Below are 13,970 nucleotides of genomic sequence, written 5' to 3' on the forward strand. Positions count from 1 at the left end.
TGGAACTTAACTTCCTCTAAAATGCTGAAACCTCAAAATGTAAATGGAGAAAGATATGAACTGTTAGCAACATAAATTAAGTCATCTTTTAAAGCATTAAGGTTCTTCTAGATACATCCTTTTAGGTGTGAAAAAAGTTAAAAACTCAGAATTTGGTTTCTAAATCAAGAACAGAATTTTATAGTCCTTGCCACTTAAAAACACAAAGAAACTAGAGGGAGAGTCCCCTCTCAACAGCCTCCTTTTCATTTTGCTTTCTCATTAAGTAAGGCAGCTCCCTGGGCATAACTCCCCTTGGCCTAAAAGACAGAACTGCTTTACTGCTAAATGATGGATCAAAACCCATCCCGTAACAGTGATTCATTTCATCCGAGCTTTTAACACAAGCTCCCCTTCCATAAAGCCAATGGGTTCACAGTCACTGGCAGATTAAATTTCCTTTCTGGCATGAGTCAAAAAATTTCCTCAACTAAGTACACATAAAAAAATGACAACAGTTTAATGATTCGGCTACTGAGAAAACCAGATGCCAACCTCACATTTCATTAATGACTGTCTTGATCAGCAAAAGACAAGAGACTTAGTACCTTTTTAATGGTATTGTGCTTGCTGCTGGTGCCACTCCGGTCGGAGTTCTCGTTGTGCAGAATATCCAAGGCCGTCTCCCTCTCTTTGAGTTTCAAGGCCTCGATCTCAGTCTTGAGCTCATTGAGCTGCTCCTGCAGATGCTTGCTCTTCTCCATATACTCCACTCTGCCGGCAAGGGGATACTGTGTATCACGGCTTTGGCAAACAGCGAGACCTATGAGAATTGAGATGCTCCAGACCAACAAGCTGCTCAGGGTGGGATCCAGGGTCTGAAGCCTGGGGTTCACGTCTCTACTCTGCCGCTCACAGGTCGTGGGAGCTTGGGCCAGTCACTTAACTGCTCTGACTGAATCCGTTTCCCCACCCATAAAATAGGGATAATGACCCCAGGGCTGTGTAAGAAAGCCCTCTGGAAATTCCCATAAAGTGCTCCACAAATACCAGTTCTAACAGACAGCTCTCAGTTCTGTACAAAAAACAACACATGAAGCAAGCCTCCTGGCATCCAAAACAATCTCGTCTCAACCCTTCTCGAGAAGTAATTCCATTCAAGAGACCTCCTCTCATAGGCCGTGGCCACACCCCACTTGTTTGGGGACATCATCTCCTAAAGATGACAGAAGCTCACTCAGCCAACACCAGGAAGAAAAAGATCTGCACTACCTCACCTGCAAGTAGATACACACTGTCTCTGTGATGAAAACCTGGAAACCATCCTGAAAGTGTCCAACTACAAGGGCATGGCCAGGCAAACCATGCAACACAAATGCTAAGGAACATTCTGTAGCGATTCCCATGGCTACATGTGTACGGGTCATAAGTAAGAAAACACAAGCTATAAAAAAGCAGCACACAGAACAGGATATGGCCTCATCCTGATCATAATCACGTAACACTGGGGATGCCTGGACAGTGGTGAAAGGCTGGGAGGGGAACTCAGACAGCAGATACCACGGACAGAAGATACCATGGACAGAGACTCTGGCTCACTGGCTACTTATCTATACCCTCAGTATGCGAGCCAAAGAGACACAGAGCCCGACTCATGGTTGCTCATGCTGGGCTCCAAGGAGACTTTCCCAAGAGGGTTATCCAAGGATGCTCCACAAGGTGAAGGCACACAGGCTGTAGAGTCAGACAGGCGAAGGGCTGAACCCCAGGTCTGTGCCTCATCAGCTCCAGGATGCTGGGTGAGTTCTTTAGATGCTCTAAATCTGGGTTCTCATTTATAAACGGGAACGCTAAAACCTACCTTTGATGTCAGTTTGCTGTTATTTGTGCGAATGAAGTGAGTAAAAGCTGAAAAACCCTGATGCCCAGGCACTCAGTACACGGCAGCTATGTGATTGTTCTCTCGCAAGCCATGGCATAGCTGGGCGATTTCCCTACGGCTCTGAATTAGGGGAGCTCGGTTAAACAGTCTCTGGAGTGGGACGCCTTTTCATCTCGGATCCACTTCCACTGACCACAAAATGAAGGAAGAAGAAAGCTCAGCAGCAGCTGCTGTGAACAGGCATGCTGGGCTCAGCTCAGTGCTGCTGCATGCGAGGGCTGGCTCAGCTTGGCTGTTGCCCCACCTGTTTGCTTTCCTCAGCCTCGAGCCTGAGCTTCTCTCCCACCTTCATTCTAGTCAGGGGAATCACCACAAATCTCAGCCGCCAGAGAACACAACTAGGAAACGTGTTCTATTACCAGTTTAGAACATTATCACGTGCTCTGTCACCACGTGGACAGCAGTCTGGCTGACTTGGGGACCCCTGACAATCAATCCTTTATATTTATACTTTATACTTTAGGGGAAGTTTTGAGCCACTATAAACTCCAGGTCACCAATCACATGTCATTTTTGTCCTGGAAGGAATGCTGGTCTGTTGTCCTTCATTTCTGTTTAGGAAATTCTTCCTCCAGTGGCTAAGTACAGAGCAAATCTTTGCAGGAGCTGGCGACAGGCTGCTGTGTCAACCCTCCACTTTCCCCAGATAAGACAGACTCACTCTAGCTCACCAGCTGCCCGAGCAGGGCATGAGGGAGGCTGAAGGAGGCCACATACTTTTCTTTCTCTATCTCCATGGAAAGCCGCTTCATGTCAGTATCCTTGAAGTCGAAAGACAGGCTGTCACCAATGAGGTTGAAGCTTGTTATGTCAGGAGGCAATGGTGCTGGAATTGGGTTCATGGGCTATGAATGAGAAATCGCTGATTAGGAGGTTCGGGTTCTACAAGAACAGAAGGGCACTGCTGTGTTAACCAGTGACCCTCCAACAGCCACAAAGGCAGTGGGCACAGCAAGGGCCCTGTCTCCCAGCACCACCACGACCTCCCATCACACTTGTCACCCCCATGACTCCTCTCTTCAATCTTTCTACACTCGCTGCTGCCAGGTGATCGGCCCCAAAGATGCCAAATCCAGGCAAATCATTCCGTTCCCTTCAAGCCTTTAACCATTCTTCATGCTCAGCCAAACTCAACACAACACCCACTCACTTCTTCATGGAGGAAACACCCAGGCCCCATGCTAGGAACTGGAAACACAGAACAAGACAGCTCCCTGGCTCAGAGCAGCTGAGTCTTGTTCAGCAAACAGATGCATTTGTAGACCATCACAATTAAACAGGTAAACACTGTAGCCAGGGAGTGAACAGAGGCCGAGAAAGCTGGAGAAGGTATGCTAGAAGAGATGCTGCCTCTGCTGGCATCAGAGGACATGCCAGAGAAGGCTTGCCAGGCAAGAGGCTGGCCCCGGGCTAGGCAGAGAGAGCTCAGCGAGAATGCTGAGTGCCTGCAGTGCCAGTGTGGGGAGGCGGGTGGGAGACTGGAGCAGACCATAAAGAGCTCCCCTGTCTGCTGAGGAGTTTGGATTTGGAAGATCAAGCCAGGGTGTGGCTTGAAGCATAGGGTGAAGCAATTAGATTTGTTCTGAGGACTTTCTCACCCCAGAACAAAAAGTCATCTGAAATACTGCCCCAACCTACTTCTCCAGCTTCTTCCACCATTTGCCCCACAAAACCGTAAATGATAGCATTTATTACCCCTTGGGACCACACTGCTGTCCCATCTCTGCTTCTTTGCCTAAACCACGCCTCCTCTCTACACTACCATCTCCCTTCCAAGGCCCTTCTCAAATACTATGATTTCTCACCAAAGCCTTTCTAGATCCCTCTCGGCCAGATGACAACTCTTTGCTGTGCGTTAACGTTGTGTTTCCAGTTCGTAATGGCACTACTCTAACTCCAACCCGTAAAAGAATCCTTTTTGGCTATATCTTCATCTTTCTACTGTTGGCAAGTTTCCTGAGGGCAGGATCTGCCTCTATTTCACTCTTGGATCCTTTACTGAGCCTAGGACAGCGTCTGGGAATGAGCAGAGGCTCAGCGATCGCATCTGAGACAATAACAAGGCCTGAGGCAGACTGTCTGCGTGGGTATTAAACGTGTGAAGGTGGTACTGAGAGGGGGCTTCTGGGGTACTAGAACACTCTGTTTTCTAATCTGAGTGTTGGGTACATGGGTGTGTTGAGTGTGTGAAAATTCATCAAGCTGTATAGCTACAATTTGGACACTTCTCTGTATGTATGTTACGCTTCATAAAAATGTCCGAAAAGATGAGTGCCAGGCGCTGCAAGACCTGAGGGGACACGCAGGGACGACCTCTGTGGAGAGCCTCAGAAAGGGAAATCTGACCCCACAGCTCTATTCATGAGAATTTGTTCTACTATATCCACATGGATGTGCAAAGATTTGTGTTCAGAGATGTTCAGTGCAGTTTCGTTCATAACTGCAAAAGAAAACAGACTAAATATCCATCCACAGGGGACTGGCTAGATGAATTACGATCCTCCATACAACGGAATATGATTAAAAGGCTGATATGGATGATCACCTCCAGGATTGATTTACTTATTGTTAGAAAAGTATATAAAGTTTGCTGCAATGTATATTTTCAAAACACACACATCTTGGATATCCAGCCCAGATGAGCCCTTACATGACTCCAGTCCAGCTGCCATCTGCCCGCAACCACCTCAGAGACCCCAAGGACAGACCATTGGCCCAACCAACCCACCAAGCCACGAGAGAGAATAACACATGGTGGTTTTGAGCTACATGGATGGCTTGGGGTGGCTCGTCACACAGCAACAGATAACAAGAACAGATGACAAGAGCAAACTGTTCACATTTCCCTCCATCTCAAACCCTGAGCTTATGCCTCTGTTGCCTGCGCCTCTTTGCCACATGCATATCTCTGCAGTGTGTGTGAACGTGCAGTGCATGTGTTTGTGCTGTGTGCACACTGGCATGCTTGCCTAGAATACTCTATTGTTGCTTTCCCACTGGCTAGTTCTGACTCACCCTTCAAGAGTCAGCTCAGACGCATCCTGAGCCTCACCTGGTCCTCCACGCTGGGCTAAGGTCTCCCCTAGGCATCTGTGCACCTTGTCTGTACAAAGGCTCTGCATCTGCCTAGTATTATGTAGAACAGAAGAGATGTGCAAAAATATTTGCTGAACTGAACACAGAGAGGAAAGGAAGGGAAGAGGCTTCCCAATTCATTTTGTGACCCTATTTAATCAAAGTCTGTCTCCCTGTCCCAAAATTGAGGTTGGAAGCTGGTTCGTGCATGGCAGTAGTTCACTCCAAGTATATGGGCTATCCTTGCCCAGAACTACAATTATGGGATGTGGTATATACCGGTAGTCGAAGATTACATTCACTGTGGCCTTAAGAGGCTAGAGAGCAAATCGTCTTGATGATAACTTGGGACTCTCTTACTTACCTAGAATAAGAAGAACATTTCAGAGCTGGAAAAGGCCCTGTTGCCTGTTATCTCTTAAATCAGAGAGGTGACTAACTAGCCCAAGGTCAAATGGCAGACCAGGTGTTCTACCCAGTCCCTAACTGTAGGCTCTCTGCATCACTCACTGCACCATGCATTTGCCTGAACAGTCACCCTGAAGGCGCCCGGCTGGAAGGGAAGGGAAGGTTATGAAGTCTGAAGCAGCCACAGGCTGGCGGCCCCCTGCCCAGACTCACTGGGTATGTGGGCTTGGTGGTGATTTCCAGGAGCTTTTGCTTGGCTCTTCGCTCGGCCTCACGGGCTTCCTGCAGGTCCTGCTTCAGCTGATCTGCCTCCTTGGCCCTGCCAAGAAAGGAGGAGCTGTCAGCTCCCCTGAAGATGACAGGTGGAGGAGAGAGATCCCTCTTCCCCCTTACATCTGCAGAGAGGAGGGACCTGGGATAACCCTGAAGATGGCACCAGAACAAGCAAACAAGGATGGCGGAGGGTGGGGGGGACAGTTACATGAAATCAGAACTTACAAAGCAAGGACAACATTCCCAGGTATTGTTCGTTTAAACAGAGCCAAACACTGTGGAGAATGTGCCAGTGTTTACCTGAAGGCTGCAGGACCAGAACAATCCAGAGCCTAGAATAGTCTTTGAAAAGTACAGACTACAGTTCCATCCTTCAACCTGGTCATGAGCTGAGGCCTTCTGGCCACAGAGAGGATCCTGGCCCTTCCCTCCCATCTGCTTCAGGAGCCTTAGCACAAGGATGGGCTGCAGGGAAGAGGGTGCCTCGTTTCTACATTAAAGGTAAATAGCTGCTGTCTCCCCACAGGCCCCCTAAACAAAAAGGGGAAAGAACGGCATATTTTAAATGTAAGAAGAGCCTCCTTATACCTACTCAGCTAACAGCAGCCTGTGGACAGGCCCAATGGTTTTCCTACCAACACGGCTATCAGAGGACAGGGGCTTATCACAAGGGCAGATGCATGAGCAGAGGTCCACTCGACAAGAGACTGGGTTCCTGAGTCCTTCTGCAGGCTCCAGCCCCAAAACCTGATTAAGTACCAGTCTACACGCCCCTGCCCCAGAAGATGGAGAAGCAGCCTGAGGACAGCTGCAGTCAAGCTCTGCCTCAGGGCAGGGTAGGACCGAGCAGCCCCTCGCCCAGGACTCCCACCCTCTCCCATCTCTGACCTCCTCTCCGACTCCTCAGCCATCTTCAGCGCCAGCACCTCGGCCTCCAGCACCTTCTGCTCCATCAGGCGCTTTTCTTCCTCGGTCCGAATGGCTGTGGCTTTGATGCGCTGCATTTCCTGTTCGGCCTCTGCGGCCTTCTGTGCCAGGAGTTTTGCCTCCTCCTCAGTGATTTGGGCCTTTTCTGCCAACAGGTCAGCCGTCTCCTCAGACCGCATCTGGGGACAAGAGCACTGTCAGCTGGAACGGGGATCACACGCCTGTTATCCCACCTGGATCTGGCCTCAGACACTCAGGTCAGCAAGAAGCAGAGTCTCAGACTCCCTGGGGCCCTGCCACTGAGTGTCCCCTCAGATGACATTCTGGCAACAGATGACAAGACACATCCCTCAACTTTTCAGAAGTGCCCTTCCGGTTGCATCCACGGGGAGCAACAAGAAAGCTCCTTTTTCACATACCCACTTGAGCTGAGGCTTGCTTTATGAGGGAGAAAAGCAACTTAGCTCTATTCTTCTTTCCCTTTAAATCGGTGGTTCAAAACCAGAGAAGAATTTGCACCCTGGGGGACATACAATTATGTCTGGAGATATTTCTGATCATCGCAAATGGGGGGGTGAGGTGGTGCTACAGCTGTCTGGTGGACAGAGGCCAGAGACACTGCTAAACATCCTCAATGCACAGGACAGCTCCACCCACAAAAGATGATCTGGCCCCAATGTCAGCAGTGCCAGGGCTGAGGAGCCCTACTCTACAGGCAGCCCACGGTGAAAGTGGAGTTTGGCTGCACATGAACTCAACCTAAGTCTGCTTCAGCCAACACAGGTGGAAAGAAAAGGCACGGAATTTTTTTTTTAAGCTGATATAAAGGGTCAAAGCAAATGTCGCTAATTTGTGGTCCTCAGGAGGCCTAACTTCAGAAAACTGAGCAAGTCCCCAAAGAGCCTCCTGGGACCCGGACTCCTCGAAAATCACCAGTGCTTCGTTGGCCATTGTTGCTTCTTCCTTCATCTGCAGCAGCCTCCTCTCCAGCTCGTCCCTCGTGCGTTCAGCCTCCTCCCTCATCTGCTTCTCTCGAGCAAGGCGCTGCCGCTCCATCTGCGGGGAAGGAGAGCAGTCAGAGTCACAGGGCTCACGACCTCTGGTGCAGAGATCCAAGAATGCTCCCCTTTGGAGACCCTTGTTTTCCCTTTACAGGCAGCCAGTGTCATTCTTGCCGCCACTACCCTCTGTCCTTCTAAACCAGCTGTAGAGTTGAAAGCTCTGTTCCTTGAAAAACCATCTAGTGGTGAATGAACAAACAAACGACAAAAAACCAAGCCCTGTCTCTACCTGGATCGAAGGAGGCATTCTCACACACTGTGCTGAAACGGCCACCTTGCCAATATCCCTTTTTGTTGGGAGACTGCACATGGCTCTGCCCTGTGGCTGACAGGACACAATGCAGGTTCCTTCTCCCTGAGAGGGAGCCCCAGAAACAGACAGCTTTCTCGTCTGGTTGGACGAGCCATCTCGCCATTTCTGATCCACACAGACCCCTCCCACATCTCTACTTTCATCAACAATAGCTCCACTCTTGCCCCTGACCCACAGAGAAGATGGAATCATTTTGTGTGATGCATCAGTGGCTCAAACATTGTATTGCACAGGGGGAAGCTGCTGCAGCAGCCACAGCACAGACTCTCATAGCCTCACAGGGAGGCAACTCCTGAGCCAGGCCTGCGAGAGGGAGCCAGGCAGGGAGCACACACTCCCCCGTCCTTAAGGCACCAGTACAAAGCAGCCACCACCTCCCTTGCCTTCTGGATCACTGTATTAATTGGACCACATGCTGAGCTTAATAAGGAGAACAAGCACAGGACAAGTGCTATTCTCTGTGATCCTAGGGTACTAACTGAGTTCGGAAAGCAGAACCCAGAAGTGTCCACTGCACTATTTTCTTCCTTAAATAATTACAGCACATTTAACTACTTATTTCTTGCTTCAATCTTCTCCCAAACAAAAGATTTCTACCACTGTTGCTTTTTCTAAATACTAAGATAAAAAAAAAAATCATTGGGACTCGAAGGAATAATGCAAAGACAAGCAATAAAATAGCATAAATTCTTCTTCAATTTTTCTCTTGCAGGTCAATGAAAAGCTTAGCCAATTTGTTCTCCAATTTCCATCATATTACGATTTCCATTAGGTGGATTACTCTATCTCCATTATTCTCTGCTTGAAAAAAGTGCAGCTATTCCCTTCTGTTCCCAGCACTGCACTCTCCCTGCGACCTCCACCCCAATTAAAAGGGACCTCCTGTCTGCAAAGTAGTTTAAGCTTACAAAGACTTTCAGGTACACTGTGTCCTTTGATCTGAGACAGAGAAGAGGTATCATTAGCTCCACTTGACAGATGAAAACACTGAGCTCTGGAAGGTAAGCCATTCGCTAACATCACATACTAAGTTTCACACCTGGCTCCAAGGTCAGTGTCTGTGCTCCTGGGCCAACGGAGCCTGCGTTTTGCAGAGGCCAGGGACGTGTCTCTGCTGTTCTACAGGCGGTGCAGGTCTGGGGTGTGTTCACGCTATTCTCTGCCACAGCCCAGAGGCCTAGACGCTCCTTGCCGTTTTCAGATCTCTCACTTCTAAGCTTTGCCCCTCTGAAAGAGGTCAAAGAGGGCTCTTCTTCAAGTTACCACCGTGACCCCAGGCTGGCTCAGGAGCATTTCTTTGTCCAGCAAAATCCATTTCACCACCCGAAAGCATCTAAAGAGCACATCTATGGCCCACTGTCTCAGAAAGTAGAGAGACGGAGAGCTGAAAGCACATGGGATCAAACTGCACATTTCATTCTAAGTCTCAGGGCTGGGAGCCAGCCTCGCCGGAGTCCCCAAATCAGAGAGCTGCACACAGACTAATTATTACACCTCTGGGCCACCAAGTCCTGAGGGCAGCAGTCTGCAGTTGCTGCCACTCTATCTAGTGCTTCATCCAAAGCCACAATTGATATCCTCAGCAGTGAGGCTCAGATTAGTTGTGTGTATTTCAGTGAGTCAAAAAGGTCTGTGAGTAGAAAACAATGATGCAGACCGTCCGGTCTGCTGACGTGCTCCCAGCACCTCCCGCTGCGGGCGATGTGCCGCCTGGGCTGACCTGCAGTGGGAGGTGCGGCCGGAGTCTAATTAGCGTTCCAGCAGCAAGCAGTGAAATGCCTCCATGCATTCTATCACCATCTAATTAGGAAAGGGGAAGGCTGGGCAAAGCAGACAGGCAGGCAAAAAGAAAGCAAGCCAGCTAGATGGACAAGAGGTGCATGGCTGGATGGATCCATGCAGGCTTGGCTATCTCTTCCCAAATCTGCATTCACCACACTTCACTTACTTCACCTAAGTGGAGAAACAACGAGAGACGTTGCTTTTAGATATGCTATTAGAGTTTATTCCTCATTTCCAGAGCTGACACCCCGCCAGTTGGGCATCAGCCAATAAAGATGCAACAGAGATAAAATAAGAGCAGGCATATCCATGGCCAAACGACTCCTTTCAGTACACGACCACCCCCTACCTTCCCTCCCAGGCCAAGACCCACCGCTCCCTAACAACAGCAGTTCACTCGGTCTTGCTCACCTGCTTTCTAGCCTTCTCCTCCCTGGCCTGGGCTTTCATCTGCTGAACTTCCAAAGAATCAGCCTTCCTTCTCCTCATAAAAAGGTCATGGTTCCCAATACATAGCTGGAGAATCTGTGGCCACAGAAACAAGAGAAATGTTAAGCCCACAAATTTACTTCACTGCCTACCAGCTCACCAGCACTACAGCATCTTGGTCTGAGGGCTCTTGCGGGCAGTAAGAAACCTGAGAGGAGAGCATGGAGGGAAACACCAAAGCCCTACCAACGGCCTCGCGTGCTCTCGGCTCTGGAGACAAGCAAAACAAGGGAGGCTCAGGTACGCCAGGGCCAAAAACCACAGAGAAGAGACACTGACGATGCTTCAGCATGTCTTCCGGATGCACCTCCCTCTCCTAAGTCAGGAGGTGGCTCTGCAGGTCAGGGAGGAGAGGAAAGTGCATTCAATAGTTTGGGCTATTCACATGGAAAAAAGTAAATTGGATCGCTCCCTCACACCACCTGTACAAATAAACTCTAGAAGGATGAAAGACTTAAATGTGAAGATCAAGTCCTTGAAATTTTAGAGGATAATATGGAAGAATACCTTTATGATATAAGATAAGGAAAGATGTCAAGCAAGACACAAAAACCACCAACGATTAAGGAAAAGATGTATACATTAGTCAACCTTGAAATTAAAAATTTTTGTTAAGACATTATAAAAAAAGAGGAAAAATATGCCACAAACTGGAAGAAGATATAACCAAAAAGAAAACAACTAACCCAAGAGAAAAAAAGCCAGAAGACATGAAACAAGCATTTGACAGAAGAGACAACAAGATTGGTCAATAAACATACAAAAAGATGTTCAACTTCATTAGTAAATATAAAGATGCAAATTAATATGACACTGAGATACCATTTTATATGCACAAGATTGGCAAAAATTTTAAAAAAGGCTGATAATACAATTGTTGAGGATATAAAGCAAAAGAAAGTCTCATCCACCACTATTGGATCTGTAAATTAATTCACCTTCTGTGGAAAACAACATGGCATCATCTTGAATTTGGACACACACTACAGCCCTGCCTGCACTTGTAGGGCTATGTGTATATATTCTTTAAACTCTAAAGACACTATTGCCCATGCACACCAGGAGGCAGATTCAAGAATGTTTGTAACAGCCTTTTTAAAATGGCAAAGAAGTGGAAAGCACTTAATTGTCCATTAATAGAAGAATGAAAAAATACACACACATATACCTCCATATAATGGAATATAATACAGCAGTGAAAATGAAGGGGTCATATCTTTAAGAATCAACATAGACAAATCTCAAAAAATAATGCGTAAAAAAAACAAGCGATGAAAGAGTACAGTTAACAGCACTTAATGTCAAAAAAATACAAAACTTAATAGTATATTTGTCTTGCCACTCAAGAAATGAAATTCTGATGAAAAGCAAGAGGATAGTCAGCACACAGCACTGAACAGTGATCTTCCTCGGGGAGGGCGGGGACCTGCAGGGTGCTAACATGAGGGGTTTCAAAAGTACTGCAAGTGTGCTATCTGGATAGTGGGCACATAGCTATTTATTTTTGTCACTCTATATCTCAGACGTAATTATATTATCCTTTTATATATACGAAGTACTTCAATAAAAATAATTTTAAAAAGTTCCTCATCACAAAATTTAGGTTTACTCTTTCGGTTAAGAGAAGAGTTTTTCAGGGGCTGGCCCCGTGGCTGAGTGGTTAAGTTCGCGCACTCCGCAGCAGGCGTCCCAGTGTTTCGTTGGTTCGAATCCTGGGCGCGGACATGGCACTGCTCGTCAGACCACGCTGAGGCAGCGTCCCACATACCACAACTAGAAGAACCCACAACGAGAAATATACAACTATGTACTGGGGGGCTTTGGGGAGAAAAAGGAAAAAATTAAAAAATCTTAAAAAAAAAAAAAAAAAAAAGAGAGAAGAGTTTTTCAAGGCCTATTGGAAAAGTGTGTATCAAGCGAGCTATCACCTTACAAGATGCCATTCTCGTTTTCTTTCAAAAAGGCCATTCAAATTCTCAGAAAAACTACAGTTATCAGTAATAAAAACCAGGATCTGAACTTACCAGCTTATTAACACGAAGCTTTGAGGAGTTAAATTTGAAGACATCAATTTTCTTATCCAATGGTTTAATAGTAAACTGAAAGAAGGAAGCAGAAAACAGTTTCAGTCTGACAGCCTAGAACGTTACCACCAACTGGGAGAACCCAAAAAAGCAGCAACCACATTGGCAAAGATCCAGCACTCGGCTTTGCCTTGTCCTGGCTTCCTGGTGCCCAGGCACTAAATCACAGTGAATTATAAGTTTTTGTGGGGTGCCACACCTGGGGCTGTGGGAGTTCAGGATCCTGGAAGATATGCTCTCAGCACCACCTTAGGCTTGGAAACCTGAAATAAGAACCCTTGACGGGCCCGACCTTGAGGCCAACACCGCAGTGTCTAAGGCACGATCCTGCCTTCAGGAAGCTCACAACCTAGCTGGAACTGGACTAACAACAGTCAATCACTCAAGAAATGACATCATATATTAGTGCCTCATTGGTGGCACAAATCACTAACGTCCTGAGGGTTCAGAGTAGGTCTAGCAGAAGTAGGAGGGGAGTAAGCTGGTCTTAGACAAAGAATATGACAGAGAAGTTACAAGGTAGGATGGAGGGGCATTCTGGACAGGGCAAGGAAGAGAAATAAGGCAGAGGTGGGGAAATGAGCACTGTGTATTTGTGCGTGTGTATGTGTGGGACATTTTTAACTCTTTGATGACTAAGACGATACCATGGGTTTAGACTGGGAGGAAGGCAGGGGTGGGCTGGGGTGGTGAGGTGGGCTGGGGGTGGACTGTCAGAAGGGTTTAGATTTGATGTGGCAGCACACACAGAGTGATCACTCCAGGTTTCTGAACATGCAGATTATTTGATGAAATCTGTTAACAGAAGGAATAAAGTGTAAAAGAATGAACTAGAGTAGAAGAGGAAAACAGTTCCTGAAGTCAAAGAAGAGAGAAAGTTAATGGTAAGGATAGGGGGGCAGCTCACTAGGAGAACCAAGGCCAGACCTTTAAGCAGGGAAGCATATTAAGAACAAATGGCAACTGACGTTCCCAACCATTCCTGATGAGGCCAGCAGATCCTAGATCGCAAAGATGCCCTTAAAAAATGGATATCCATTCCCAAGAAAGACTTGCTAAACAGATAACTATGTTTGGGAAGTTTTATTCTTGGATACTTCTTTCACATGTTATATTGTCCAACAAGGGGTTAGCACACAGAGGACAGAAAACGATCATTTCTTTAGCTTTTGGTCAAGTTAACTTAGAAGCAGTATCGTTCTTGTGTAGGCTGCTATTTGTGAATTTCGTGAGCTTATTTTTGGCCTTGCTGTCAAACCCCAGAGCTGTCAGTGGGAAACCACAAGTAGTGGGGAAACCACAGGCTCTGCGCCATGCCAGGGCGCACACAAAGAATCAATGGATCACTTAAAATAAACCAACATTTCTGTTTTGACAGCATGGCTGTCATGCATAACTACCAAGACGACTTCCCATTATGTCAAGTCAGCTTGGCGTCCTCTTGCAGTGAGAGTTATTGACATGATGGAACGTGACGGCGCCTTGCCACAGGAGAGGGGACATTAGAGTTTATTGTGTCAGGCTGTACTAGGGGAGACTTTAATCCTTGGGTTCTGTGAAGAACGAGTGTTTTGGGAGCCTTTAGCACTCAAATTTGTGGATGTGCGGTAAACAGACTTTATGAAATTAGAGATGAA

At 47.2% G+C, this 13,970-nt stretch overlaps 1 protein-coding gene across 5 annotated transcripts in view; it reads right to left on the reverse strand.

Annotated features, from left to right (window-relative positions):
* NF2 (NF2, moesin-ezrin-radixin like (MERLIN) tumor suppressor) overlaps window positions 1-13,970 on the reverse strand; it is a 74,645-nt gene that overhangs the window by 14,386 nt on the left and 46,289 nt on the right. For 3 of the 5 annotated variants that reach the window (XM_001498860.7, XM_005612454.4, XM_070275293.1), the window contains exons 9-15: window positions 12,274-12,348; window positions 10,172-10,285; window positions 7,538-7,660; window positions 6,566-6,783; window positions 5,618-5,723; window positions 2,639-2,766; window positions 588-753 (exon numbers count right to left, since the gene is read on the reverse strand). In XM_001498860.7, the coding sequence (XP_001498910.1) occupies window positions 588-753; window positions 2,639-2,766; window positions 5,618-5,723; window positions 6,566-6,783; window positions 7,538-7,660; window positions 10,172-10,285; window positions 12,274-12,348 (930 nt within the window). Of the gene's footprint in view, window positions 1-580; window positions 754-2,638; window positions 2,767-5,617; window positions 5,724-6,565; window positions 6,784-7,537; window positions 7,661-10,171; window positions 10,286-12,273; window positions 12,349-13,970 lie in introns of all 5 variants that reach the window. The other 2 variants (XM_023646883.2, XM_070275294.1) reach the window with 2 other exon arrangements.

This window comes from Equus caballus, chromosome 8, assembly GCF_041296265.1.
Source record: "Equus caballus isolate H_3958 breed thoroughbred chromosome 8, TB-T2T, whole genome shotgun sequence".
Classification (NCBI taxonomy): Eukaryota; Metazoa; Chordata; class Mammalia; order Perissodactyla; family Equidae; genus Equus; species Equus caballus.